The sequence below is a fragment of the Xiphophorus couchianus genome, chromosome 21, assembly GCF_001444195.1.
Source record: "Xiphophorus couchianus chromosome 21, X_couchianus-1.0, whole genome shotgun sequence".
Classification (NCBI taxonomy): domain Eukaryota; kingdom Metazoa; phylum Chordata; class Actinopteri; order Cyprinodontiformes; family Poeciliidae; genus Xiphophorus; species Xiphophorus couchianus.
This window is the reverse complement of record NC_040248.1, coordinates 10,605,743-10,633,517: the sequence shown is the minus strand read 5'-3', so window position 1 is coordinate 10,633,517 and position 27,775 is coordinate 10,605,743. Positions and strand designations below refer to the sequence as shown.

Genomic DNA, 27,775 nt, shown 5'->3' with positions numbered 1-27,775 from the left:
GTGATCCTACTGCCAAAGGTCAGCTGTATTTTCTGTCTCGAAGGAAGCTCGTCTCTCTGTGAACAACTTTTGGTTTGGTGGTAAAGTGATGAATTAGTCCGCTATGCCAGCATTACCTCAGCTCTGCTGCTTTCCAGGCAGACACACACACAGACACACACAACCCACATACCACTGCACGCGATAACAAAGCTTTAAATCTGTTTAAAGAGCTAAGTGCTGGCAGTGTTTTTTATGCCTCTGCATAGCTGTGCATTGCAGTGACATAGCAGGTTTCCTTTGCTTACTGATGTCACATCAATCCCAAACATCACATTAAAGAAAAGCAGAAGCTTTTAGGATTTGGTTTATTTCTCTCTTGCAGTAGTTTTACAGTGCAGAAATAAAAGTTTCCGCATCTGCTCTGTTGCTTCCCCAGTATTTTATTTTCAGAAGTATTTTAGCATAATGCCCTGATTACATGGCAGATTACATTACTTCTGTACACTGTGAGAAATGTTCGGTTTAAGGATGGTCTCCGATTTCAAAATGTAAATAACTGAATGATGACTATTTTATGCCCAGACATTTCAGATTATTTATGGGGTATTTTTGACGATAATTTCTTTGTGTTTCCTCTAACAGAAAGAGATTCAGGCCATGAGCCAGTGCCACCACCCCAACATTGTGTCTTACTACACATCCTTTGTTGTGAAGGATGAACTGTGGCTGGTTATGAAGCTGCTCAGTGGGGGTAAGTGAACATCATTTTTCATCTCATATCTGCCAAATAAAAGTCCTTGCTACTCCAAATAGGGTGCCTGCATTATAAAAAATATTTAAATAATCTAAATATAACAAAAAAAAGAGGATGAGGATGGTTCACTTTGTCTTGCTGGTTTTAATGTGATGATTCTTTTAGATGTCGTTCTCGTGACGATAGGGTGCCAGCCAGAGGAACGGGTTGACTTGCTGCCTGTGATTTAACTGTTATTACAGGAAATGTGACGACACACGTTTTCATTGTGTTCCCTATGAGCTGCAGCTCTCTGTGGTCTTTAACTTGTTTCAGAGCTAATGACAGTGCAGAGGTAATAACAGCCCACATGGCAACCATGTGGCAGTGCTGCAATTACCAAGTAAAAGGAGCATGAAGAGGAGGCCCCTGTAAGGAAGAGATCATCAAAATCAGACGGTTCCATCTATTTGCATCATTTAGTTCTGTTTTTATTTATTAAATTTAAAACATATGAGTGATATGACTCTAGTTGGGATTTTCCATTAGTTATGAAGCATTTTTTTCCCCCAAACTTGTGTTTGTCAGAAATGCAAATTTTTTCTGATTTTCATTGATAACGGTCTCTTGCATGAGTATTCATGCTGTGCCCCTTTTATTTTTTACACATTTTCTCATGTTACAAACACAAACTTAAGTGTAAATTATCTGTGTTTTATGTGATAGATCAAGACAAAGTAGCTTATAATGAAGCAGGACTAAATTGAGACATCCTTTAAGACTTTGTAATTACTAAAAGTCTGAACGTGAATACAAAATGAATGCCAAATTTCATTTGAAAAAAGATGAATGTTCATTTCCTCATGCTTATGCACTTCTTTGGTTTGATCTGCCACACAAACTCCAAACAAAACATGTGTGGTTGTACCGCTGAAGTATGAAAACTGTTGCTGACATTCTCAGCCCCTCCCTGCGTTAGCTTTGTCCCGCTCTAACGGCTCATGCCCAGGTGGCGCACCAGGCTTACTTGCATACAAGCCCCTTGGCAGCCGCTCCGCAGCTGGGCTCAGGGCGCCGTGCCCACCAAGCGACGCTTGAGCCGATAGCCAGCCTCACAGCAGGAGCAGACGCAACCTAAGATGGCCTCGTTCCCTCTTATCCCCGTTAAACCGAAGCTCTTGATGTTGAGCTTTGTTGAGTGGAGTAATTAAATGATAGCCGTGGCGACATCTGCCATGGAAACGGACCACATTGAGGTTGAGTTTCTAGAGCATCACTCCACAGGGTAGAGCATACCAGACTAGAGGGAGAACAGCCCCTGCCTGATTGTCCACTCTCCAACCCCATCCCGGCTTCTGTCTTTTGCTTTTTCTTTTTTTTTTTTGAAAAACAGCTCAACGGTTAGCCAGACATTGCCCAGACTTTTTTTAATATTGACAATGGCAGAAAGGAGCATTCCTTCAGGTCTGATTCACGATTTAAAAAAAAAAAAAAAAAAAAAGAGTTGAACCGCATTTAGATTAGTTCAGCAATAGCTTTGATTTTTGGACAGATGAGTACAAGTTGAGACTCATCAAAATACATCATATTGCCTCAAGACTTGCAGTTTCTTAGAGCAAATGCTGCCTACTTCACTCTTCTTCTTCATCAAAAAATAAAAAATGTAGTCTGTTTTTTTTTTTTTTCCCCAGTTATATTTTCTTTTCTTTTTTACTTTTTCCTGTCGGCATGTGGTGCCAAATTTTGCTCAAATTTCAGTCATCTCTGCTGGAGAGAATTTTTTTATGTTTTTTTACTTTACTTGCTAATCTTTTGAACTGGCATTGTAGGAAATGTTGATCCTGAACAGACTGAGTAAATCTGTGGGCTGAAACTAACATACTATTCACTCAAATCAGTCAGCACTACCTGGACTGACCTGCTCTCTGAACAACTCATTCAAGTCAAAACCTGCAGAGCTGAATTTTGAAATAGGCGCACAAAGGCTTTTCAGGAAATTCCTGTTGTGAATGTGACACGTAAACAATAGTTTCATCAGAAGGCTCCATAGCCCTCTACTGTGTGAGTTCACATCTGAGATGTAGTCACTGAATCACCCAAAGAGACTGATTATGAGTCATTGTAGGCAAATGCATGTATTTCCTGGAGATCACAGGCAGTTGCTCTTGACCTACTACCTTCTTTTTCAGATATCACTCACAGGATGCCTGTTTGGAAGGATTTCAATGAAAACATATGATCTTCAGCTATTTAAAAAATTTTGACTGGTGGCTTTCATGCCAACATGTCACTCAGTGCTGTAAGAGTAACTGTAAAGCTCTGGTTGTTTATACAGTGAGAATGTGCTGGTAATCAGAATAATGTTAAGACATATCTGTGGTTTATTCAGGCTGTGAAATGGTGGGAGAGAGCAAGACTTTCCATAGATAACAGGAAGACGGAAAACAGTGTGTGGGTGTTTTTCTGACCTTTTGAGCTTTAGATGTCTGTCATGTAACACAGATGAATTTGAAAATGTCAAGAATCATCAACATTCTCTTGTCAGCACACTGCTGTTTTTGCAATGCTGGCATTGTGCCAATGGCAAATAAAGGGTGCTAAAAACTGTTTAGACAGTGGCTGCTTTTTCGACCGCAATGATGCTGCCTTTGATCCTACTGTAAATAACTAATAAACACTTGGGACATGAAGCTTAGGAACAAATATTTTAGTGTTCTTCTTTTGTGTAAAATTATAATTGGCAGGTCAAAGGTTCACAAAACTGGAAGAGCTGAAAAGACCTTGAATCGTCCAAACAATTTTGTTCTTGTATCTGTTCTCTTAGGGTTATGCAATCAATACTCAAAATAGGCACACTGTCTATGGTGCGCACTGCACATTTTAGTGATATTTTTGCAAATAATAGATTTAATGCTAATATTCTAAATTGCATAGACATAAATAATAAGACAAATATATTCCTCCTGGAAGTGTGCCACAGTTTAACACTGCTTTTGCTCCATTTTCATTTCTAGATCTTCAACTCGATATGCTGATTTTTAGAACTAAACTGTTGCACTTTTTAATGGCTCTTTTAAAAGAGGAACTATAAAAAGTCAAACTCAGTTTTGATAAAGTATTGAACACGCTTAGGCTTTGTCCTCACTGCAAAGAGTGGCTTTTAGTGGTGCACATCAGAAAGCAGAAACTCAATGCTGTAAGCTGTTTTATAACCACAGAAACTGAATGTGATCTTGCTGTCTTCTCAATACATTCCTCCTGAAGTGATCTCAAAAGTTAATTTTCCACTTTTAGAGGATGGCAAATAGAATTAGCCTTTTTCTTTTATTGGTTGTTGCCATTCATCTCCTGGTTTTCAGACTGAATATAGATGCTAAGCTAATGAAACTAATCTTTGCATTCTACTGCATTACATTGGTCTCACCCCCTCAGAAAATGATGCAACTTCACCAGAGGCTTCCTTCAGTCTGAGCCCACAATGATATTTTTACACCCTCCACGCCTTGCTGCAGTTCCTCCAATGCCCCACCCTCACTTTCCTCCTACAGCTTCACTTGGCATTCCACAAAGGCCTTTAGCACAGTTGGCACCAGGTTTCATGTCCTTCATCTACTTCCTCATCCTCTCCTCAGCCCCCCATTCTCCCTTTGTTTCACAGCTGCCACTCTGTTTAAAGGAACAGCTAGGAGGCGATGTTTCCGAATGAAGCTTGAAGTTCTGCCCAGTTGGAGTTTGTTTAAAATTCAAAGAAACCAAAATATTTGCCTAATCCGCCATGTAACTGAAACTATGATTTGACATTTTCCAGAGTATTTGCATGCTCTTTGCTGCTCTGCCCTGTCAGGACTTAATTTGCTTGCTGTGATTTATATAAACTCTTCCTCAAGGTTTTCGAAAGGCAGCTTTCAAATTAGGCTTGCGGGTGTCTTGCCTTTCCCATGCTGAATGAACCTTTCCACTGTTAACCTGTCAGTACGTGTCAGCTCGCTGAAACAACCTAATGAGGCATGAGGAGTTCGATCAGATGAGTTTAATTTGAAGCGGGCTGACAAGGCTGGCATTTAGTGAGACTCCAAAGCCTGCGTCATGCTGCGCATGCTTCTACCACTGTAAAGGGGAATTCGCTGTTTACAGACGGTAGAAAAAGTGTTTCGCCTGCAGAATGGCTCCTTGTTTACAGTGCCTTGTAAAAGTATAACTTTTTTTCACATTATGTCCCATCAGAGTGAAAAGCCTTCATTCACTCCCTCCAGGATGTTGCAGTGTTTTTTTGTGATTGTTGTCGGCTAAAATACTACCCCAATTTTGTGACACTCTTTTGAAAGGTTGCAGTCAAATTTGTACATTCTTAAGCTTCATATTTGCCATTACTTCGTCTTACAAAACAGTTGAAATTGCTGCCCTTAACTATCCTGAATAAAGACATGATTGTAATTAATAATTAATATTTAAAATGCAAGTAACATTCAAGTACCTTCTTGAAAAAGCACACTTGATGCAATTAAAATCATGTCCAGAGGAATTGTCAAAGTGCAAAAGATCTTCAAATGTTTTTTGCAAAAAATAATAACAATAATGTTGATTTATTTGTTTTTCTTGCCACACTTAGAATTATACAAAAAGGCCAAAATGTGAAGTTTACATTTCTTGTCTCATCTTGTCTCATTTTCCACTGCTGCTGTTGCTTTGCCCCTACGTTTTCTTCCACAACGGAAGAAATATGTGGAGTACATGACTAGACACCATTCTCGGAGTAGTTTAAATACCTTGGCACCATGTTCAGGAGTGATTGTTGGATTGAGTTGGAGATGGACCAACAGATTGGAGTTTTATGTGCAGTAATGCTGGTGCTACTCAGATCTGTTGTGATTAAGACAGAGATGCCACAAAGCAAAGCTTTACATTTACCTGTCTATCTACATTTCAACTCTTACTTGCGGTCAGGAGATATCAGCCATGCCTGAAAGTGTGAGATTTTTCAAACATTGTTAAACATCTATACTTTTCCTTCTACATTCATCACTTTGGTTTCTCTGATTAAATTTTTTTTTTACCAAAATAGACAGAAGATTATAGTAACACAAGTTCATGAGGTGTGAATATGTCTGCAGGCTACTGCAGCATTTCCTCAGCCTCTCCTTGTCTCTGGCTCAATGAATGCCAAATCATGAAGAATTCATTAAACTCCCCTCTAGTTTCTCTTGTTTAGTTTGTGGCTCTGTTTATGCTGTTGTCTCAATGCAGCACAATAAAGCTTGTCAGGCAGTTCACATTCATTTCAATTTCTCTGCTTTGTCTCTGTTCACCAGTGTTGCACAGTTTTCTGCAAATAGTGGACCTCTCATCAGAGGCTTCCCGTTTGTTTGCTCGGAAAGGTGCACAAAGGAAATGGCAAACTGACTTTTCAGTGGGAGTTTTCCTTTGTGAAGCTGGAGCCAGGGCGGGGGAGACATGACGACAGGTTTAGTCAGCAGAGCACCCCCCGCCTCCGACTCTGCATTCAATGAAGACAAAGACATCAGTTCAATTTGTAAACACAAATCTTAACCCAGAATTTAATTCTTTCATTCATGAATTCATTCATTACTTTTAATCTGAGTCTTGTAGATGGATTTTAAATATTATTTTCAGGAAACTTGAAAGTGTCTATTACACGGTTCACACCGGTGTTTGAAATCCTCAAATACTTTTAATTTGAATCATGTGTTTTCAAGGTTTGGAAAGTGCTCGATTTCTGTATAAAGTCCTTGCACGTGCTTGATATTCAAACGGGGCAGTTTTTGCATATAGCGCAATGTGACACTTAAATTTGCAAAATGTTGATCAGTTGAAACCAGATATTTTCTAAGCAGGTCGGTTGAGCAGCAGTGTCGTCGCCACAAAAGTCTCCAAAAACACAGAAAGAGACTCGTTAGGTTTATCAATTGTTGTTCTTTTGAAAAAAATAAAATTGCTAGAGGAGTGTGAAAAATTAAGAGGATAAGTAGACAACAGCGCTTCCCACACTTGGCCATGTCTCTTGGCTCTGCCCACTTTGGTAGAATTTTTCAAAATTTGCCAGGGGCAGGTTTTAGCTTTCAGAGCGGGTTTAGTTGATCTTGAACCTAGCACTTAATAAAATGCATGGTTCTAAAATATCAAATAGTTGTGCTCTTTTTGTTTATTTCTTACAACCAAAGAAAATGGCATGATTCTGTTTACAGTTAACAGAATCCAATTCATTTTTTGGAATGATGGGATAAAAAATCTTGTTGTTCTAAAATGTAATTTACATTTATTTTAAATAATTGTACATCTTAACTAAACTTAACTAAAGATCCAAAATAATAAATCTAACATGATTCTTTCCACACTGGGGTGTTGTCAGTTCCCCCCCGCCCCCCACAGTCACATCTGTGCAGTTTCTGTGCAAGTCTTTTTATGTTTTTGTCTTGTCTGTTAACCAGGCTCAGTGCTGGACGTGATCAAGCACATCATCTCACGTGGCGAGCACAAGAACGGTGTCCTGGACGAGGCCAGCATAGCTACAGTGTTGAAAGATGTGCTGGAGGGATTGGAGTACTTACACAAGAACGGCCAGATCCACAGGTAGGCCCACTCCGGCACTGGTGCCACGATAAACGTGACACAGCGGCCTTTTGGCATTTATTTCTCTGCGTTCTATTGGACTTCACTTGAGGGGCTTTCAAGGAAAGTAATTTGTTCAACTAAACAATACTTTGCTATTCATCCATCTATTCTTTCATCCTATTGAAGAAGTATTGCTGTCATCCATCATCATCTGTCCATGAACCTGTCGCTTATTTTATTTTTGAGGTGCATTTATCTGTTTACACATAGGACCGCAGGCTGTAATTTCTGTGTAGATTAGTATTGAAATCAAACATGAAGAAGGCATAGGAATGCTGTTTATGGACTATCTGCTGATTCTGTATCTGTCTTTGCATTTTGCTGCATCTCATTATTACAAAGCACACAAAATGTTGATCAGTTGAAACCAGATATTTTCTAAGCAGGTCGGCTGAGCTGCAGTGTCGTCGCCATAAAAGTCGATGACACTGCGACTTTATGTTATACATTTAATATACATGTATATTAAATGTATGCATTTAACACAACAGTTAAATGTATACTCTTGAGACTTTATGACGGTTTTGCAGTGCCGTCAGAAAGACAACATTTACTCATCCTGTTAATATAAATAATTTAATTAAAATGCCATTTTTTTAAAGCAATTAAAAACACTTATTAAAGATGTTTACAGTAATATGTTTTTGTGAGGTTTGAGGCAATTATGGATAGGGTTAATGTCAGGTCTAAATACCTATTAAAACAATTTAAACAAACATAGGAAAGACAAGAGAGTTAGATTCTTTGTTTCTCGCGAGGAGAACAGACAGAGATATGCTTTCAGTTACAAATCTCCAACCGCTCTGAAAAACACATCTCCCGCTCCTCTGTTTTATTGATTTTAGGAACCCTGCCACACGGGGCGCTGCAACTCTAAAATGGTGGAGGGGAAAACAATTCACATAGTTGCAGCGCTAAATGATAATCACTAACTAAACACATGTTATCTACAATCTAAATCCTTCTTGCTCTAGGCACGGCGTCGAATGGGACACGTTGTATAGCTTCAAAGCAACGAAGAACAAAGCAGAGTTCTTTGCAGGACTATAAGTTCCCTCCTGTTTATCGAATATTTGTTCCATGCCCCTTATCCCTCTAAAAACAGTCACTTCAAATGATTTTCAACTGGGAGTTCATGTTTTGGAAAGCAAACATGTATACACTCAGAGGTCACATCCAGTCCAAAAGCCAGGATCTGGATACCTGTCAGAAGAATCCTCATCAGAGTATTCTTTGTCAACATTAGGTTTTTTTCTCTAATAAAGGATACATCTGTGCCATCTGGTCCTCCATGGGTGAAATCGCTGTGGTAATGAGACGGTTAAACAAAGAACGCAGGCACGGAACAAAACAACATCCACACAAGGTCAAAATTGCAGCAAAAACTGCAATTGATACTAAGACAGAGGACACAAGGTTTCTATACTTCCCAAAGGCATCCATCCATGCATCCCACATGGAAGTATCCACTCCAGAGTGTTCCTTCATTTTGCCATTAAGAGTACGAAGCCCTGTAATGGCCTTCGTCAAGCTCCCATCAGCCGCTGTATTATTTTGGTAAAAATGTGATCAAACTTATTTAACACACAGAAACATCACTTAAAATAGAAGGAAAAGAGTAAAAGCATATAATTTAACATTATCTAAATGTAGCTACAAGGCTACATGATACAACGAATATTTGATAACTACTAAAAATACAATTTATCCAACAGTTAATTCAAAATTAATTAGTTGACTGAAAAAAATGCATTTATACTTTGTTAAATAAAGTAGGCTCAGTGCCTACATTTTCCCCATGAAATAAAGCAAAAATCAATATAAAAAATGTTTTTTAATGGGAAGCTTATTTAGTCAATTAAAGTTTTATTTTCTGCAAGATTTATTTCATTTAGAAATCATTTGAATACATGAACATGAAATAAAGTATCACATTTTTCAAGAGTTAAAGTTATTTAACAAAATTTAACAAAATAAAAAAAAATATGAAATAGATGCATAAATTGTGAAATAAATAAACGTAAGCTATGAATGACAAAAAAAGCTTCCTCTTAATTTTTTTTTCTCCAATATTTATTTTGTTTTCATTTCATGGAAACATAAATTTCTTATTTGCCAGTTTGACCTGCTGCCTCAGGGAGGCACTACAGGTGTATCAAAACAAAAACAAAAGCAGACTCAAAAACAGCTTCTTCCCAAAAGCAATTAACACCCTTAGCACTCATATGTGCTAATTATATAGTGGTTGTATATGTATGAAAATGTTACTGATTTAATATTATGAATAATGGTACACCCTATTTATGTTTACATTGTCTGCACTATTGGAGCTGACCTTAATCTCATTGTACATCTGTTCAGTGACAAACAATAAATTCCAAATTCTGTTTATTTTATGTTGTTAACAGTATTTATTTATTTATTTATTTATTTTATTTAATTTTGAATGAAACAGCTCTGCAAAGTGTCTCATTGCTATTAGGAACAACTGAAAGCAGTAAGTTATATCTGCCAGAACAAACAAAGTTAGTTTTTATATCACTTTGATTAAGAAGTAAATCTACAGTCAGTGTCTGACAGGGTGAGGATTGAAGAGGTGTTGAAATAATTTTATTAATGATGCAAAGTTTGGAAGTTGTGACTCATATATTTTCTTTTAAATGTTGTATCTGTGCTGGTTTCATTGATTGTCTGTGAAATACAAGAACAGACCAAGCAATTTCAAGCTGAACATTTGCTGCATAATTATTAGAATTAAGCAAAGTGACTCTGTTGGCTTCGGAAGAAACAGGTGGCTGAGAGAGTGGTGAATTATGAGTCACTCTCATAGGGTTAGGGTTAGGGTTAGTTTTAGAGACTCTGCGTCTCTAAAACTGATGCTTTATGAAGTTCTGTCAGAGGGACATTATAAAGTGCCCTTGATTTAAAACTAATTGCTATTAATCATTCTTAATTTCCAGGAATAGTAGGCAATTTGCCTAACTTGAATGATTCCCTTTAATGATTTATTCAAACTACTTCAGAAACGTTTCTTGTCCACATACCTATTGTTTCTGAAATATTTTTTCAAGCAATTCAAAGTAACAATATGAAATGCACTAATTAGGAGGTTAGAAATGCCCGCTTTCCTTTATGACGATGTAAGGAATATCGGTGTCTGCAGAATTTAAATTAGAAGGAAAACTGAAGAGAAGATTCTCTGCAGGGTGCTTCTGCCTCTGGGTGAATGGCTTACCAAATCTGTGGCAATAAGCTTACATTGGGAACCAAATGAAACAAATAAAAAAGGCCAAATGAAAACAGTATTGCTCCCCTTTTTTTAAAATAATAAATTAGGGAAATGTCAAAAGATCATGTCTTCACCAGAGCACTTTATCCACAGGCTCTTACATGTAGCTCTGATTCATGAGAAAGAAAAGTAGAGGTTGTCCCACAGAACTGAAAATAATTTACATTCTAGCCAAGGAGGGGGCCTGTGTTAGTTAAATATGTTCCTGAGTGTTTAATTTCATATGGCGATGGTGCCTGGGCATAGGGATGAGGAAGAGCTCAGGAACTGAGGTTCCACGGCAACAAGGAGACGGGAGACAATGTCACATGACTTGCTCCATCCGGCACTGGTCAGCCGGAAAGCAATTAGAGCCTGACCGCCTCAGCTGGAGGTATTTACCACAAGGCGGTGAAGGGTTTCACCTCCTCATTCTCAGCAGCTTGGAAAGTCATTACTGGGGGGGGCGAAATGTTGACAGCAGGTGGACGATATGTTACATGTATGAGAGCAAGAGCAGATTATTTCAGTTAAATTGGAGAAAATCAGCTTCCATGCCTCAACATTCTGTCATGTTACATCCACAAACTCCAGTGTAGTTTGGGTAATTTTTATGTAATAACAACACAAGGTAGCGCATAATTGTGAAGCAGAAGAAGAATGATGCAAGGCTTTGTCATAAAATACAAAAGAAGTGTTGCATACATTGTAAGCAGCTTGAAATGTTTTAATAATCTTTAGTGAAATAGAACAGTTGTTTTTAGGAGTCACCAGGAAGTTTGCAGTTTTATTTCACTTATAAATTCATTGTTTCTATGAAGGCTTTAGAGGTTTGATAAAGAATATAAGAGAGGAAAAAACCCAACATAAACATTATGGAACAAAGCAGGCAGGTTCTGGGGAGACTGTTGTGGAGAAGTTGAAAGCAGAGTTGGGTTATAAAACAATATCCCAAGCTATGAAGATCCTATAGAATTCTGTTCCATCCATCATCTGAAGCTGGAACTGGTGTGTGACCCTATTGCAAACCTACCAACAATTAGCTGTCCACCTAAACTCACATACAGGGTAACAAGATGATTATTCAAAGATACGGCTTAGTGACACAAGGTAACTCTGCAGGAGCTACAGAGACCAACAGGCCAGGTTGACATGACAACTTATTAGTCCTGCACCCTCAAACTCAATCTTGATAGAAGAGTGACAGGGAAATGAAGGTCAACAAGTTAACTTTTCCTCTCATCTGATCAGAGTAGCTGTTTGAATGTTTATTTCCGTTTTTATGGTTTGTAATAAACTGTAAAAGAGTAAGCATGTGTTTCAACAACCCTAAACATATAGCCAGAATGTTTAGGGTGACTGTGCACAGGAATAGCACACTCATGCATTAGAATGGTTCAATCAAAGTGCAGACCTAAATTCAATTAAAAGTCTTTAGCAAGACTTAAACATTAATTTTCTGCATGCAATGCTATTAGTGAGTTAAGACATTTGTGAAAGAGGAACTGGCATGAATTTCAATCTCTTGGATGTGCAAAGTTTGTATGGGCACACCCTGAATTAAAAAAAAAAATCCAGAAAACCATTAATCATTTTCCTCTTCCTTCACAGTTATGCAAGACTTTGTATTGAGCTATCACACAAAAATTATGTTTTAATTGCTGTCGCTGTAATGTGCCAAAAGTGTAAAGTGTATGAATATCTGTACTGTGCCTGAAAGATATTTGAACAGCAAATTACTGATATTCATTGTCTGTCAGAAGAGATGCTTTAGATGAATCTGTGTTTACATTGAATAGAGTACAGGAAAGAAATCCAGCAGTGTGAAAAGATCTATCAAAATGTAGTTCCAGAGGAAAGATCATTTTACGGCCATAGGGGTATTCTTAAACAGGGGTGAGGATGGAAAAGGTTATTTTATGCCCATATATGGCCCACAAAACATCCAATAAAGCCCCTTTTACAGCCCTGTTAGGAACACGGTGAGCCAGGCACTGGGATGTAATGTCTTAGGAGGTGACCTGTTGGTGCTGCAAGGTGCACGGCTGCCAGATGAGAATGATAAATCTCCCTGACAGTTTCATACCACGGCTGTTCCCACCTGGCCGCTAGCTGGCTAATATTTTACTATGTCATACCTTTATGAGAGCACCACTCATGTGCTGTTCAGTTTTCACCTTCTCAATTCAGGCCAAATGTAAGGACTTAGGCTTAATTTGGATCAACACATTAAAATGAATGCCATCCAGCAACTGCTGTTGGAATAACTCAGGGCTGTAAGATTGTTTTTAAACCCATCTGCTCCAGCTTTTCTTTGAACTTACATGGTGCATTGTGTCAGCACCTCCTCCATCCTCCTTTTCCTCTTCTGTGAATGTTAATGACTGTACAGAGTCTGCACTCTTCAGCCTTTCTCTGAGCATTATGATCTGCTGCAGTGAACCATGGGCGCCATGGATTTTAAATGAGTGCACCAAGATTGGATTGATCACTCTTCATAAATTATGTTTTTTCACCTACTGTAGCATGGAGTAATAAAGCTTGAATGCACATTAAAGTAACGGTTTGTATCTGCAGCATTCCTTTTCAATGAATTTTAACAAGCTAAGAAGAAGCAATTCACCATTACAGAAAGGAGACTTGTCAAATAAAGATGTCAGTAAAATTTAAAAAAAAAAAGCATACCCAGCTTAGAAAACTTTTTGTAGTCAATAAATCAGGACAGGACATAACTTCAAAACTTCACACAATGTGTCTGATCAATATGTGGTGTTGTAGGTGTGACAACTGTTGTTTGCTGGTCTCACCTTGTTCTGGCCAGGAATACCACAAGCAGCTCATCCCTCCCTAAATACATATAATCTATAAGGGGGCAAATACTTTTCATGGCACTCTACATCATGACGTTTTGCACTTTTTCAAGCTATTCCAACATTAGCTACAGTAATGAACCCAAGTATTTTCTCCCTCTCTCGTCTGTCATAATCCATCATTTGTATTTGCATTGATACACTACCATGTTACTCTTCACTTAACCTCTAGGGCTGTTTTAGCATCAGATAATTTATGTCTTGCTCTACATGATGTGTTCAATTACCATACATTTGCTCTAAAGATGATGCTAATTATACAGCCTCAACAACATTCTCAATATCATACCAGGGTCACTCAATGACACTGCATTGGAATTAATCCATTTTACATCAGTTTTTGTTGACATATAGCTTTTAAAATGCAAATGTGTGAACTTGGATCTTGAATTACATGCAGATCAAGATAAACTCAACCCATCAAGTAAATTGTAGGCTTCCTCCAGCTAATGAATGAATGACTGACTTTAAAACTACATACAAAAGCTCAGCATCCAAAGTAGATGGAGAAATTGTGACTTTTTTTTTATTGCAGATTTGCTTTCAGCAAACAAAATTTACTGCTTAATGCAACGATGTACAAACCTTTTTTTCTGAGGGCCAAAATTGCCAAGATGAATGTATTTCTTAGGCCATGATTTTTATTTGTTTTCTAAGAAAAAAATACTTTGTACTAACCATGCATTAATTTGTTCCTGCTTTGACAATAGACAATTTGAAAGCAAAGTCATGTTCTCTCTCTCTCGCATCCTAAGTGAGCCCCATAAATGTCTCAACATGTTGTGTAAAATAATCTCCTTATAAATAATGCGTTACTGATACTGAAAAAAAGATACGTTTGAGTTTGTTATTTTTTTCTTCCTTCACTAACAAATTCGACACAGAAGAGTGTTCCCTTAACATGTAGCGCTTAGGTATGGTGATTTCATTGTTTGGAAAAAGACAACATTCTCTATGTTTCTAATCTGTGAAAGTTGTTATTGTTTTTAAATGTCAGTTTTTAGATTTCATTTTTTTCCATTATTTTAATTTTAGTTAAGTACTCACTTAACAAAACCATGCAAACCATGCCTTTAAACCAGGATGTTTCCTCTGGAGTCATTGTTTGAGGCAGTGTCCTAAATGACCTATTTTTACTTGTTACTGAGGGCCAAGTGTGCTCGTATCCAGAAAGTGCAAAAATCTGGAAGATAATGCAACCTGGTATCACCCAGCTGCAAAGTGACTGACACACTACAAATATTTTGAGCTCAGATGTCTATTGCACAGCTCCATCTGTGGTTTTACAAGCTACTTGCACTGAATATCTTGTCTTCTCATTTCGTTCATCCATATCCCCTTTCTTCTGAATCATCACCACCATCATGACAGCTGTGTAATTAAAGTTGTCTAGACATAAATGCTCATCAACGTTGCATCACACGTAGGAAAGAATCAGTTTTTTTCTGTTTTTAATTTCTTTTTCTTTTTTTTTTTTACATAAACTAGATCCCTGAAGGCAACTATCTACATAAAGCATTGTAGCATTCCCTGTCTGCCTGTTCCTTAACATGGGAATTACCATTTTTTTGCTTTTAGGAACATTAGCTGCCTTCATCCCAGTGGTGTTTGCCACTCCCTGCTGTTGTCGCTTACACACGTGTTGGTTGTGTGCTAATTTATTGAAGCCCTTCTTAGTGAAAGTAGCCTCTTCACTCAAGCATACAGCAGCCTTTAAACTGGGATCTGAGCTCTTTGTGAATATCTCTTCAGTAAATAATGTCCCATTGGTAGCTTTTATGTGGAGATTACCTTTAATCTTCCTTTGTAATTTGTTTACATGGAGGCATCTACTTTTCTAGATGATTTAGATTCTGTAAAAATATATTTTTTTCAATATTTATTTATATAATGTGTCCTGTAATTTTTTTCTTTTCTTTTCTGAAGCAGCAGAAGAATCAATTTTCTTGCTCCAGCGCCCCCACCTGGTGGCAACATAAAATTGCTTTATGGTTTAGATTTCTTTTCTGTCATTGTTTTTTCTAATGGTGTACTTTTAAGTCCGTTCAGGACAGATGCTTATATAAACCAGAACAGCTGGATGTTGTTTCTGAAATGCTCTGCGACGATTTTGTTCTCTGCGCTCTATGGAGTATTCATTCCTCTTTTTGTCCTAAATGAGGGATAGCAGAGACACGCGCGATAGTGACACTTCTGCTGTCCTAACTATTACATCCTCGCCTTTTACTTGACCGACGGCCTCTATCTCTAAAAGTCTGTTGCTATGACGACACTGTCTGGCTGGCGAGATGACAGTATGCGCTGCGTGTGGCAGTCAGACAGCTGTCCCTGCTGAATCTTCTTATCACCAACAGGGGAGGCAGAGCAGGGATGAAAATTTTAACGACAGACTATGCAAGAAATAAGAGAGCTGCAGCAAATGTGATTCAGAGCTTATGTGCCGTTTCAAGACGAAGAAATTCTGATGTCAACCAAATGTCAGCTTGTGCTACAGTGTTGTAAGACATTTGCTAAAATGAGGTGTTATTTACTTTTGCAGAGATCTCAAAGCTGGAAACATTCTCCTTGGAGATGACGGTTCTGTGCAAATTGCAGGTATTTTTTCCAACAAAGCTTTTTTCATCTGCCTCCACTTGTAACACATCAGTTATAAAGAGACTCCTTATCTTCATCCAGATGCTTTTGGCATCTTTAACAAATATTGATGGTCATAGAAAAAATATCTGTCTTGACAATACTACTATTTCCTGCTTGCTTGGGATTCTTCATTATTATTATTATTTTTGTCTCCTATCTCTCTGAACTTCAGACTTTGGCGTCAGTGCCTTTCTAGCTACAGGTGGTGACATGACCCGAAACAAAGTGCGCAAGACGTTTGTGGGAACGCCGTGCTGGATGGCCCCAGAGGTTATGGAGCAGGTCAGTACTGTTTAGAATAAAAACGGGTAGTAAACAGAAAACTGTTCTTCAGGAAGTAAAACAATCTGTGACAAAGCAACCATTTAGTAAGTATTAAATAACCTGAATGCAGTCTTTCCTTTTTGCAGTATTTATCACAGCAAAAGCTAATATGTGTGAATTGACTGCAGTTTAAAGTTAAAGAATAACTTTTGCTATTTTGACATTGTGAAATGTAGGAAATCTCAAACCTTTTTATTTGCAAAAGAAAATTGTAAACAAAATTTTTAATAATTGCATTATCTAAATATGAAGGTAATTTTGAATTTAATTGAAGCAACACTTATAAAAAAAACCGATAGGGCCATGTTTACTTTTTGTTAAAAACCTTTCTTCCTTTTAACAATAGTCGGTAAAGTTCTGGGAAAGAATAGACTGATTTCTGAAGTTTTTGGCAGGGAATGTTACATTTGGGATTCTGGCTCATCAACTATCGTGCATCTTAATTGATGAATTCTTCACATTGTTCCAAATCTTTTTTTATTATTATTGTTGAGAAGTGTGGACTGCAGGGAGACTCTGCTGCTACATAGCCCAGTATGCTTTTAGCATAATCTTTCTAGGCTCCTGAATATAATATGTATGCGTAAAAGTGCCAGACTACAACTCTCGTATGCAGCCCGGCTCTAAAACACTTGAATCATCAGCATGTCATGCAACTCTCTGGAGGCCTGATAAATCATTTTATCAAGGTAAGTTGGAGAGAAGGATACATCTAAAAATTAAAGGATTGCGACTCTCAAGAACTGGACTAGGCTATTTCTGCCTTAGGTACTAATGCACCTCATGCTGTCATAGATGCAGGGTTTTGAACTCTGTGCTCCTGGCAGGTTTAAAGAGGATGTGACATCTGTCATTTTCTGCCTGATCTAAAATTGAGCTATGGCTCGGAGAACGCAATGGAAGCATCTTCTTCTTCTTCCATGCCAGAACTTTATTTTGAATTTATGGACTACTCAGTAAAATAGGTTCACAAACATTACTGTCTTGTAGAGATGTTCCTGAGCCTACACAGCACCTTCTGCAGCAGAATTAAACCAGTTTTTAATGTGGTCCTGCCTCTGAACCCAACGATCAAAGACTGCCATTAAATATCAGTTTTTGGTCTTTTCCCAGATTTTTAAAAATCTGGTTATGGTATTGTGAACTGCATATGATGGGATTTTTAAAGTCTTCCCTAGTATTTTATTGAGAAACATCACTCTGAAATCATTTCACCTTTTTTTTTAATGCATTTTTTGCTGACTTGTGAACCTCTTCCCATCTAAGATTGTTTTGCACCTGGAGCTATAGACGTAGGAATCGGGTGGGGAATGTGTCCCATCCAAGAACTTCACCGCAGTGGAGAAAAATACTTGATTTTGAAATGTTCAACTCTTGTGCTTTTATTTTCAAGGTGCAATACAGCATCATATCGGAGCCCTTTTGTGAAGGCTCTGAATGTTTTGAATGAGGTAAAACTGTTTGTCTAGAATTATGGCTTGTTTACAATGACTAGTTGTTAGTTTACTTTCTTATATAGAAATCAAAATCATTTTGGTTCACTTATCTTAATCCTGTGAGAATAGAGTAATGTCAGTGCAAATAATGGCTACACAACACAAGGGCAACACCTGATCATACATGACTATTTATCAAGATGTATGATTATTATATTAGATATAATACCTAATAACGTCTAATCAGGAGAATGATAGAACTCAGAGTAGTGATGCAATTGAAAAATTGTAATGCAGAGACAGAGGTGAGTTCTTAAATTAGTTGATTTAAATATGTATTAACCTGTTATTTCTTTTTAAATATTAATTTATCATGAGAATAACTAGTTCACAGAAGAAATAGGAGAGCCAGGTGGAGCTTCAGAGTGTGAGACAAGGTATGAAATTCATATTTAATATAATAGACCCAGAAAGAAGTACAGGTGAAGACTCTTGTTGAGTTGATTTTTTATTTTTTATTTTCCCAACCACCTTTATACTCAGGAGCTGTAGCTTAGATATGCATCTCTGAAGCCATTTTGTATGTCTAGGAGCAGCAATACAGCAGCAGTAGTAAGGAGACAAGAAAAGGAGAGGAAGGTACAGGGCTTGAGGTGAGGTCTTAAAATAATGAGTGAAAACATTTCCTGAAGGGCTAAGTTATGCTATAAGAAGAGTAGGCAGCATGTATAATGCAAATCAGTTGTTAAAAATTCTCATTCTGTATGATAAAAAAAAATAATTTTTAGCTTCAGTAAGTCACATGCTAGTACTGTTCATTACACTATGTAATGTTTTTAAAAATACATTAATGTCATTCAGAGACATCAAGGGCTTGAGGCAGGAAGTCAAAATGAGGGAGAGACAGGAGCAGAGCAGGAGGTAAGAGAGCAACACATAGCAGTGAATATTTAAGGCAGCAGTTTGTGGCTACAAATGACAGGAGAAAAAAACATTTTGGCTCTTTTGCCTGAGAAATTTTCAGCCTTTTGTGCCACAGTTCATGTTTGGCAAATTATTGAATGCTGAAAAGTGAGACAGCACACTGAATTCTCAGTGAGTCACTAAGCTTGTGTGAGAGGTATCATTTATTCATTTTTGTTGTCAAACTTGCACTGATCTAAAGAGTTGTTGGAGAACAATAAAGCTTCCTTTTTTTTTTTTTTTTTACTTTCTCATTGGTGAAACTGCTCTTTTGAGTTTAAGGGTGCATTCATACCAGCCATGTTTAGTCAGTAATTGAACCCTGATTGTTTGTCTGGGGAACCGGTTCATTCTGGGAAGTGTGAATACGCAATCAAACTGATGCAGACCAAAAAAAAAATCTACTTTTTCTAGAAAAATTAGTCTCTAGTCTCAGTTTTAGTGAAATCTCGTGCAGTTAGAATGCATATGTGGATCCCAAAAACACCAGAGACTGCGTCTCAAGCGAGCTATAGGGCCCACATCCCGGGTAAATACAACCTAAACAAACGCAAGAGTCTAACGGCAGTGGGAGAAATAGGTTGGGGTCTTTTACCAAAGAGAAATCCTAAACTCTGACACCTTGCCATTTTTGTTTATATTTTGTGAATAAGGAAGTTGTGCTCATTACTTCTTCAGAGGTTTTGTGTTGTTTCCTTTAGGAGTTCTTGGTGCAGCACCACCACAGGTGAAGGGGTGAACAGATTTTTCAAAGTGCTGGAATTGTTTGACACAATGACAAAAAAAATTATAAGGAAAAAAAAGTCACAGCGGACTGTAAAAAAGGTTTACAACAAATAGTAATTCATATTAGTTCACATGAACCTAAATAAATACAGCAAAAAGCTTCAGTTATTATTTTTCAGTTAGTTTTACTGAGTGCTTTATTTGCTTTCTCAGGTGAGGGGATATGATTTCAAAGCCGATATTTGGAGTTTTGGGATTACAGCTATAGAGCTTGCCACTGGAGCTGCACCTTATCATAAATACCCACCAATGAAGGTAAGGACACTGCTGGGATGATCTGTTGTATATATAAAAAAATAAAGATAAGAATATTGGTCATTAAAAACATTTCTGGTGTTTTCAGGTCTTGATGCTGACACTGCAGAATGACCCACCATCTCTGGACACTGGTGTGACAGATAAGGAGATGGTGAAGAAATATGGCAAATCTTTCAGGAAGATGATCTCCCAGTGTTTACAGAAGGAGCCAGAGAAACGGTGTGTTGCCGTGAGGAAGTCGTATATAACACATACTTCTTTAGAGAAGCTTCCAGTCCACATCAATCTGTTTTTGCGGTGTTCTAGTTAGCTCTTTTATAAAGCAGAATGTGGTACTTAGTTAACAATAGTGGATTTACTCTGGGTTGTACATAAAAAGGAAAGAAGCTTATAGTGGTCATTTTATTACTTTTGAATTTACTGGTTTAATGTATCATAGTATTTTACAGAGCTGTCTGTAGGTCTTATTCTTACACATTGTGTTTTTCAGGCCAACGTCATCAGAGTTGTTGAAGCATAAATTCTTTCAAAAAGCAAAAGTAAGTGTTTAATTTTTTTTTTAACTCCAAGAACAAGCAGTGAACCTGTATTTTGTTGGGAATATTCAAATCTTTAAAATAAAATAAAGAAAGTTGGTTCTTACGGCACATATAGTTTCTTCTTTTTTTTAATTTTCATAACTCTTGCTTTGTTATTTTAGGTCAGCTGTATTTTTACTGAAATTTCAGGTCTTTTAAAGACATTCCGGGCTAGAAACGACAAATTCATTAACTAGTTTTGCTGCATCACCGTGCATTCACTTATTTCTAGTTTTGGCTGTATTGTCTGGGTGGACAAGGGATGCCCTAGATACATGTTTTAATGAGAGCATTTCTTCTTTTGGGATTATTTCGGACAGAAGAAAACAAATGTGATTCTTGTCTCAATAACTGTGAGAAGTTCATTTGCATAACAAAAAATCCAGTCCAAATACAACCTGGGGGATTTTGTTAGATGCAATTCTCAGCTGAAGAATCTTGTGTGAACAGTAGATGTCATGCTTTGTCATTCATTATTTTAAAGCAAATAGCAATTCTCTCTCCTTTCAGACCCATGAATACTTGCATGAGAAGTTGATCGAAAGGGCTCCTACAATAACAGAGAGATCTAAAAGGGTAAGGTAAATCAATGGATTTGCTGCTTGCCCTTTATAAAATCATCAGAAGGCAAGCTTAGTTGTGTTCTTGTGTCAGGTACGACGAGTGCCTGGTTCCAGTGGCCGGCTCCATAAAACGGAGGACGGCGAATGGGAATGGAGCGATGAAGAGCTCGATGAAGAAAGCGAGGAAGGCAAAGCAGCTGTCGCAGCTTTAAGAGTGAGTAAAACCCTACCTCCTTCTCTGTCACAGGCACACATTAACACTTTTTATTACTCCACACGCCATGTCTCTTAATCGCTGTACTCTGATGAAGTTGTCATCCTCGTGTCTGTGCAGTAGCATGTTCGTCCATTGTCTTTCCAGTGAGTCTCTCTGTATGTTGTCTTTGACGCAAAGGAGCAGCAGGTGAAGCCTGTTAGTGCCCCGAGGCGACAAGTGCGCTTCGCCCACCCACTCGAGCTGCCTACATCCAGGGTTGTTCACTTGTCACAGAAATACAGATGGCATTGCCCTAACAAGGAAGGACTCTCACATGTTGGTCCTCACAGCTAAGAAAGACGGGAAAGAAAGTCAACCGCCATTAGTGTGAGATAGCTGTGCAGGTGTCTTGATTTGCTCAAACATTTTGTTGTCCACACAAAGCCTTTTAAAGTATTTTATTGGGCTTTAAATTAACAGACCAGTACAAATAGCCCATAATTGCAAAGATGGAGAAAACCAATGTGCATTTTTCAAAAACTTCCTCCCTCTTTTCACTGTTAAAATCATGTGCAACCAGTCGCTTTCAAAAGTCACCTAATTATTATCCACTTTTGTGTAGTTTAAACTTGGCATAAGTCACAGGCACACATTAACACTTGATATAAGTTTAAACTAGACCACCTCAGCCTCGGGTAGTCTAGAGGTTCACCCTGCAGCAGCACAAAGCCAAAGCTACAATGGAAGAACAAATATCCTTTACCTTGTGCTGGTTTATAAAATAAAATCTGATTAAAATGCATTGAATTTTGTGCTTTTATCATGACAAAATATAAAAGTACAAAGGGTGTTAATACTTCTATGAGGCACTGCAAATTCCTACTGTTTCTGTTACAAGCTAGAACCTTTGAAAAGTTGCAGATTTTTAATGTATCGTCAAAATCTTGAACAACTGATGAAACGCTTTTACACAAAAGGTACCTTTCTGTGTGGGTGGGCGTGTGTGTGTATTTTTTGGTTGTTATATGTTTCCTAGTCCCTCAAAGTTAGCAATTTAAACAAAAGCAAAAGAAAATGCTTAGCCATTGGTTCATCCATGGATTGTGGGGAAAAACTACTTAAACAATCAGATTGGACAGTGCATTTACAGCTGGTCATGCTGAAAATGTAGTTTAGTTCTGTTCAACAAATACATTTCTTTTGGTTCTTCCAGAAATACCAGCAGGCATTGAGCTCTTTACAATCAAATCTTGTAATAGAGTGTAGGATAGATTAAATAGTTTGCCAGTGAGAGATTCCTGTCCTGGAAGCCATCTGTATTTCTACTTCTTTTTCTCTTCCATCACTGTTGTTTTTACACTGCCTAAATTTACTGAGAGCAGCAAATTACTTATCTTTACAATGATTTTTAAGCAATACATTGACCACTGACCAGTTTATTCCCAATCAATCATCATTTGTGGTAACATGTTGGCACACTGGAATTCCTGCCATTTATTTTAAGTTTAATGTTAGATCTGCATCCTTTTACAGGTAACAGTTTTCCCAAAAGTCGAATCAGTTTGCCTTCATTTAGCCCACAATGCTTTTTCCTCCCTACTCCTTTCAGTTTGATTGACCTTTGAGGCACCTTTTAATGATATTTATTTATCTACCCTGAGGCCCAAAATAATTCCTCTAACAAAATTGTGATGAAATTGCTTACTTTCAATATATATATATATTTATTATTATAAATACATCACATTCTTTAAAGCTATTTCAGACCTAAACATGTAGATTTTCATAATGTTTATTTTTTATGTTTTTAACTTCAGACATATTCATAGATATGTATTTTTTATTTGTTTTGGGGACTTTATGTGCTTTTTATCATAAATGTCATGTCTTATTACTTTTGCTTAAAATTCTGTCACCTGTCAAACATGTCTTTTAGCTTAGCTTAATGCTTTCCACTTTTTATGTTAATGCCAACTTATCAAGATTGTCTCTTTGGTGGTTAACTTTTTTTATATTGCATTGCATTTTGCAATAAGAGATTAAGGCCTCCATTGAAATATTATTTGAAGACGCTCCTCTGCCCCTGGTGGCTTAGGGGAGTGATCACCTAAAACTGTTTTCCTTTCAAGACAGAGGGTTACATTTACTAGTTATTTATGGGAAAGCGTTAGAGTAAGTGATTACAGTTTATGAAAAATATGTGGTTACATTGGGCATCAATCGAAGTTTGCAAAAATGTTTATTTTCTGAGCCTCAAGGTGCCTCATAGGTTCAACTGGACTTTTTTTTCCAGAAAATCAATTTGAACCTACAGTATATCTATCACTTTTTCACTTCTTTAATCCCATTTAATACTTCTGCTCTGCTTCTTCTACTAAATCTAATTGTGCAAGATGTGCCGTCACTCGTTTACAGGTTTGGATTTTCAAGTAGAAAATAAAATAAGGTTGTCATGTTATTAGAAAGGATTTCAACAATAAAATAAACAAACCCTTTAATTTTTGGCAATAAAATCTCTGTAGCCAACAATGAATCTTCACTTGACTTCACTATAGTTGGAAAAGGGAAATGTAAGCCCAATGGACACGTCCTTGAGGAAAGTAAACGAGTGATCCGTTTTAATGTATTTACTAGTTATTGTTGCCGCTCTGTTTGCTTCTCAAAATCTATCTCCATAAATTTCTTCTGACGTTTCTTCCATCTGTCATCAACAGTCACCAAGAGTGAAGGAAGGTCCCCAGAATTCAGAGGTAAGTTTAAAAAGATTTATTTGAATTTTCATGGGAAAATGGAGGAAATCCTTACGTTTTATCTGCTAAAGTCAATATGTTCTGAGTTTAAGTCTTAGTTTTGAGTCTGTGAAAAAATGTTTTTGAGAGGACCAACCAAATGAACCTCTTTCAGATTTTTCAGACTCCTGAGCCTTTAAGTAGTCACCTCCAGCCAATGCCTCCAGGTCAGGCTGAACTACCTCAGGCTGCAGGTCAACATCTACTGCAACCTACGCAAGTCAACACTCAACCCCCCAACCAGGTTGCATCCCCCTCACTCAGTGTTCCTGCTTCTGCTGGTGTTCCCACTCAGGTCAGTCTCCCCCAGCTTACCATTGTGACTTTATTATTTGCAACTTCATTTGTTTTTGTGGAACTTTGAGTACAATTGGAACAAGACATTTACATACGTGGAGGAGACAAAAAATATGTTTTATTCTCACTGACAATAAATCAGAATTTCTTTTGAGCATTACAAGTTAATTTTAAATGAGTCGTTTTCATTTTTTTTTTTTACTTTTACTACTTTCTTCGAATTTATGAGTTTACCTTTACTTCTTACCAAGTAGCACTGTTTTCAAACAGTTTGACTTGGAGCAAGCATGTGGATATCCACATGCATGTAGATATCCTTCCAGAAGTTGGAATTTTGGTCCAGTCCTCCTTATTGAATCTGTAGCTATGCTTCCATCTATTTGTCATGAGAATTTTGAGGAAACTTTTAAAATGTCACCGAAAAAAAAGAAGTGAATTAGATGGGTTTCCATCTACTGGCTTAGTTTTACTCAAATTAATTTGTTAAATTTGTTTCAACAGATCCCGGCTGCCTCAGGAGATATTAACACTCCCATTAGTTTGGTATTAAGGTTAAGGTACATCTTTAAAACTCATTCTAGGGGCATATATTGGTATCTAACATCTTGTGAATAATGTTTTTTTGCCACCTAATTTTTTATCATTTGTTTCTCATCAGAAATTCAAAGAAGGAGCTGAATGACATCCGCTTTGAATTTATGCCAGGAAGAGGTAAGTGTAGTTTATTTTTGAAAACGACTCAGAGAAGCTAGACTCCTGTCTGATTGTGTTTCTTTTATATTGTGGAAGTCTCTTTCTTTAGTCATGTCCTTGTTGACCCCCCTCCTATGAGTGTCACAAGATGTTCCTCTCTGTGCTGCATCGATGCCCTCACGCTAAGCTGTGTGGGAGTTGCCTAATGTTATGGATTTTTTCAGACACAGCAGATGGAGTGTCCCAAGAGCTGGTGTCAGCCGGTCTGGTGGACGGGAGGGACTTAGTAATAGGTGAGTTCAGCAAAATTTTCTGTCTTTGGTTATCATTTTAAGTTCTTAGCATATTTGTTTAAAGATTAAAAATTTGCTTTTGACCTGCTTTAAACAAGGTTCTTTTGTATGTTGTCACTAAGCCTTCTGCAGATAGAGCTATCTGCCAACAAACCCTGAATAGCTTTGTTTTGTATGTGTAATGCAAGTCCACCATAACCAGGCTTTTTATACAGTATTGTAGTGGCAAAATGAAGAAAAATTTGAATACAGACTAATGATATTTTAGTTATTAATCAAAGCCAACACTAAACAAATGAGTTTTTAGCTTTGATTTGAATGAACTTAGTGTTTCATCAGTTTTTAGAAGTTTATTACGGATTAGTGGAGTAGAAACCTGAATGCTGTTTCTCCATGGTTGGTTCTGATTCTGGGGATGGAAAGTAGACTTGAACCCGAATACATCAGTGGTCTGGGAGGCCGATACGATAACAGTTCTTAAATGTATTTTGGTACTAAACCTTTCAGTGATTTATAAGCTAATAAAAGTCTATTCTCTGAGCTACAAGAAGCCAATATAAGGACTTTAGAACAGGAGTGATGTGCTGCACATTTTATTTTTATTTATAGTGAGAATTCTAGCAGCAACATTCTGTATCAGCTGTCTGATCGACTTGATCAGACAGCTGATTCAGACCCATGAAGACACTGTTGCGGTAATCAATTTGACTAAACATAAACTCCTGAATGAGGTTATTTAAGATTTTGCTGGGACATTAGTCTTCTGTTAAAAAAAATTGTATTAGTCTTTATTCAACTGAAGAAAGTTATGGCAAATCCATGAGTTATTCACTCTGTGCCTATACTCGATGCTTGGATGGGTTCAAAGTTGCATGGTGATACTGTAATGTTGAGCTGTGTATCATCTGGGTAATTCTGCTAACTTGTCTTTCCTATAATCTGAAATAATGGGAGCATGTGGATATTAAACAAGAGGGAAACCAAGATGGAGCCTTGAGATACCCTGCATGTGATTTTTGTCAACTCCGATGTAGCTCAGTTGATTAAGCAATATACCATGGTGAAGAGTGTTGATTGCTGTCCAATTATACCAGCCCTGTGGCCCTTCAACAGCTTGTTTCTGGAGTTTACGAAATCTATATATTAGCACTGATTATTTGTACAGAACTTCAAAAGTATTTTACCCAGCAGCTCCTCAGATGTTAACACAAAGATCCAAAAGAAGGAGGTCCAAAAAGAAGTTCAGAAGTAAGGGTTTAAGTCATACTGCTAAGCAACACTGCATTTAAAAGCAAAGAATAATTCCAGTGTAAAGTCAGCATACAAAAATGGCAGTGAAGCCAGTCTACATCTACATTCTCTTCCAAGATTATTGTATTCGTTTCTTCGTACTGAAACTTAATTTCTCTTTCAGTTGCTGCAAATTTGCAGAAGATAGTCGATGAGCCTCAAGCCCATAAAAATGTAACATTCAAGCTGGTGAGTGAAGCCTTTTTCCCATGTTGGTAATATTATCAACTGCATTATTACAGTAACAATACTTCATTCATCCAACAAGGAGAATTTTTTCCTCCCAGATTTTTCAAGAATAGTAGTTTAAACGTCTTGCTTTGTGATAAACTTTGCTGCTGCTAAAACCACATCAACACATTTTGAAACATAGTGGGAATATTACAAATCTTCCATCCAAGTTTTTTCTTCCAAGGAGCATACACATGTACTTATTAAAACTGAAATAATCCAACTTAGTGAATATTTCCTGACTGATTTTGATCTCTTCACAGGCTTCTGGGGTGGAGGAATCTGAAATACCAGATGACATCAAGCTGATGGGCTTCGCTCAGCTCAGCATTAGTTAAACTGTTGTTCTACCTGGAACCGTGACTTGCCTAAAAAATGTGAAAATTAAAAACAAAAAAAAATAGTTTAATGCATTTTTTTGTCCTCTTTCCATGGCTGTAAAGAAACCACTACTGCCAAAGAAAATAGTACCATTTTGCCATTTTGCTACCCATAGGACTATACAATACCACCTTGTTGAATTAGGTGGTCAGCCGTAGTATCAGAACGTACAGTGTGAGAATCGCTCAAAGTTTACAGTGCATATGTAGAAGGATTTGAGCATTTACAAGACAAATATTTTCATTTAACATTCTGGTTCCTTCATCTTGTTATTCTCTCATTAATATGTGATGCATTTGCACAATCTGATCCAACACCCTCAAATCCCGATGATCCAGATAAGTGTAACAATGCCTTATAATCATAAGAACTACTGAATGCACGTTTAGGAGACGCCTCCTCTTCCCCCATGTGGAGCATTGTGTCGTTTGAAATGCACAAACGTGGCTTCAAGTGCTGATGCCAAACTTTTTACCTTTCTTTTTTTTTTATGAGTGCTGATGAGATGGAAAATAAAGTAATGCCAAAATATGATTTTATTTAATTTTTTCAGTCTTTAATTTGTAATACTGATTAT

At 37.4% G+C, this 27,775-nt stretch overlaps 1 protein-coding gene across 3 annotated transcripts in view; it reads left to right on the top strand.

Annotated features, from left to right (window-relative positions):
- Positions 1 to 27,732, top strand: part of oxsr1b (oxidative stress responsive kinase 1b) — a 43,247-nt gene extending 15,515 nt beyond the window's left edge. Inside the window, exons 3-20 of one of the 3 annotated variants that reach the window (XM_028004930.1) lie at positions 625 to 733; positions 7,162 to 7,303; positions 16,023 to 16,078; positions 16,293 to 16,402; positions 18,471 to 18,533; positions 18,742 to 18,801; positions 19,783 to 19,884; positions 19,973 to 20,106; positions 20,378 to 20,426; positions 20,976 to 21,041; positions 21,120 to 21,242; positions 23,939 to 23,974; positions 24,129 to 24,308; positions 24,812 to 24,867; positions 24,969 to 25,021; positions 25,228 to 25,296; positions 26,711 to 26,775; positions 27,081 to 27,732. In XM_028004930.1, coding sequence (XP_027860731.1) covers positions 625 to 733; positions 7,162 to 7,303; positions 16,023 to 16,078; positions 16,293 to 16,402; positions 18,471 to 18,533; positions 18,742 to 18,801; positions 19,783 to 19,884; positions 19,973 to 20,106; positions 20,378 to 20,426; positions 20,976 to 21,041; positions 21,120 to 21,242; positions 23,939 to 23,974; positions 24,129 to 24,308; positions 24,812 to 24,867; positions 24,969 to 25,021; positions 25,228 to 25,296; positions 26,711 to 26,775; positions 27,081 to 27,155 — 1,548 coding nt within the window. In that variant the 3' untranslated portion in view covers positions 27,156 to 27,732. The remainder of the gene's footprint in view (positions 1 to 624; positions 734 to 7,161; positions 7,304 to 16,022; positions 16,079 to 16,292; positions 16,403 to 18,470; positions 18,534 to 18,741; positions 18,802 to 19,782; positions 19,885 to 19,972; positions 20,107 to 20,377; positions 20,427 to 20,975; positions 21,042 to 21,119; positions 21,243 to 23,938; positions 23,975 to 24,128; positions 24,309 to 24,811; positions 24,868 to 24,968; positions 25,022 to 25,227; positions 25,297 to 26,710; positions 26,776 to 27,080) is intronic. The other 2 variants (XM_028004931.1, XM_028004933.1) reach the window with 2 other exon arrangements.
- Positions 27,733 to 27,775: the final 43 nt, after the last annotated feature.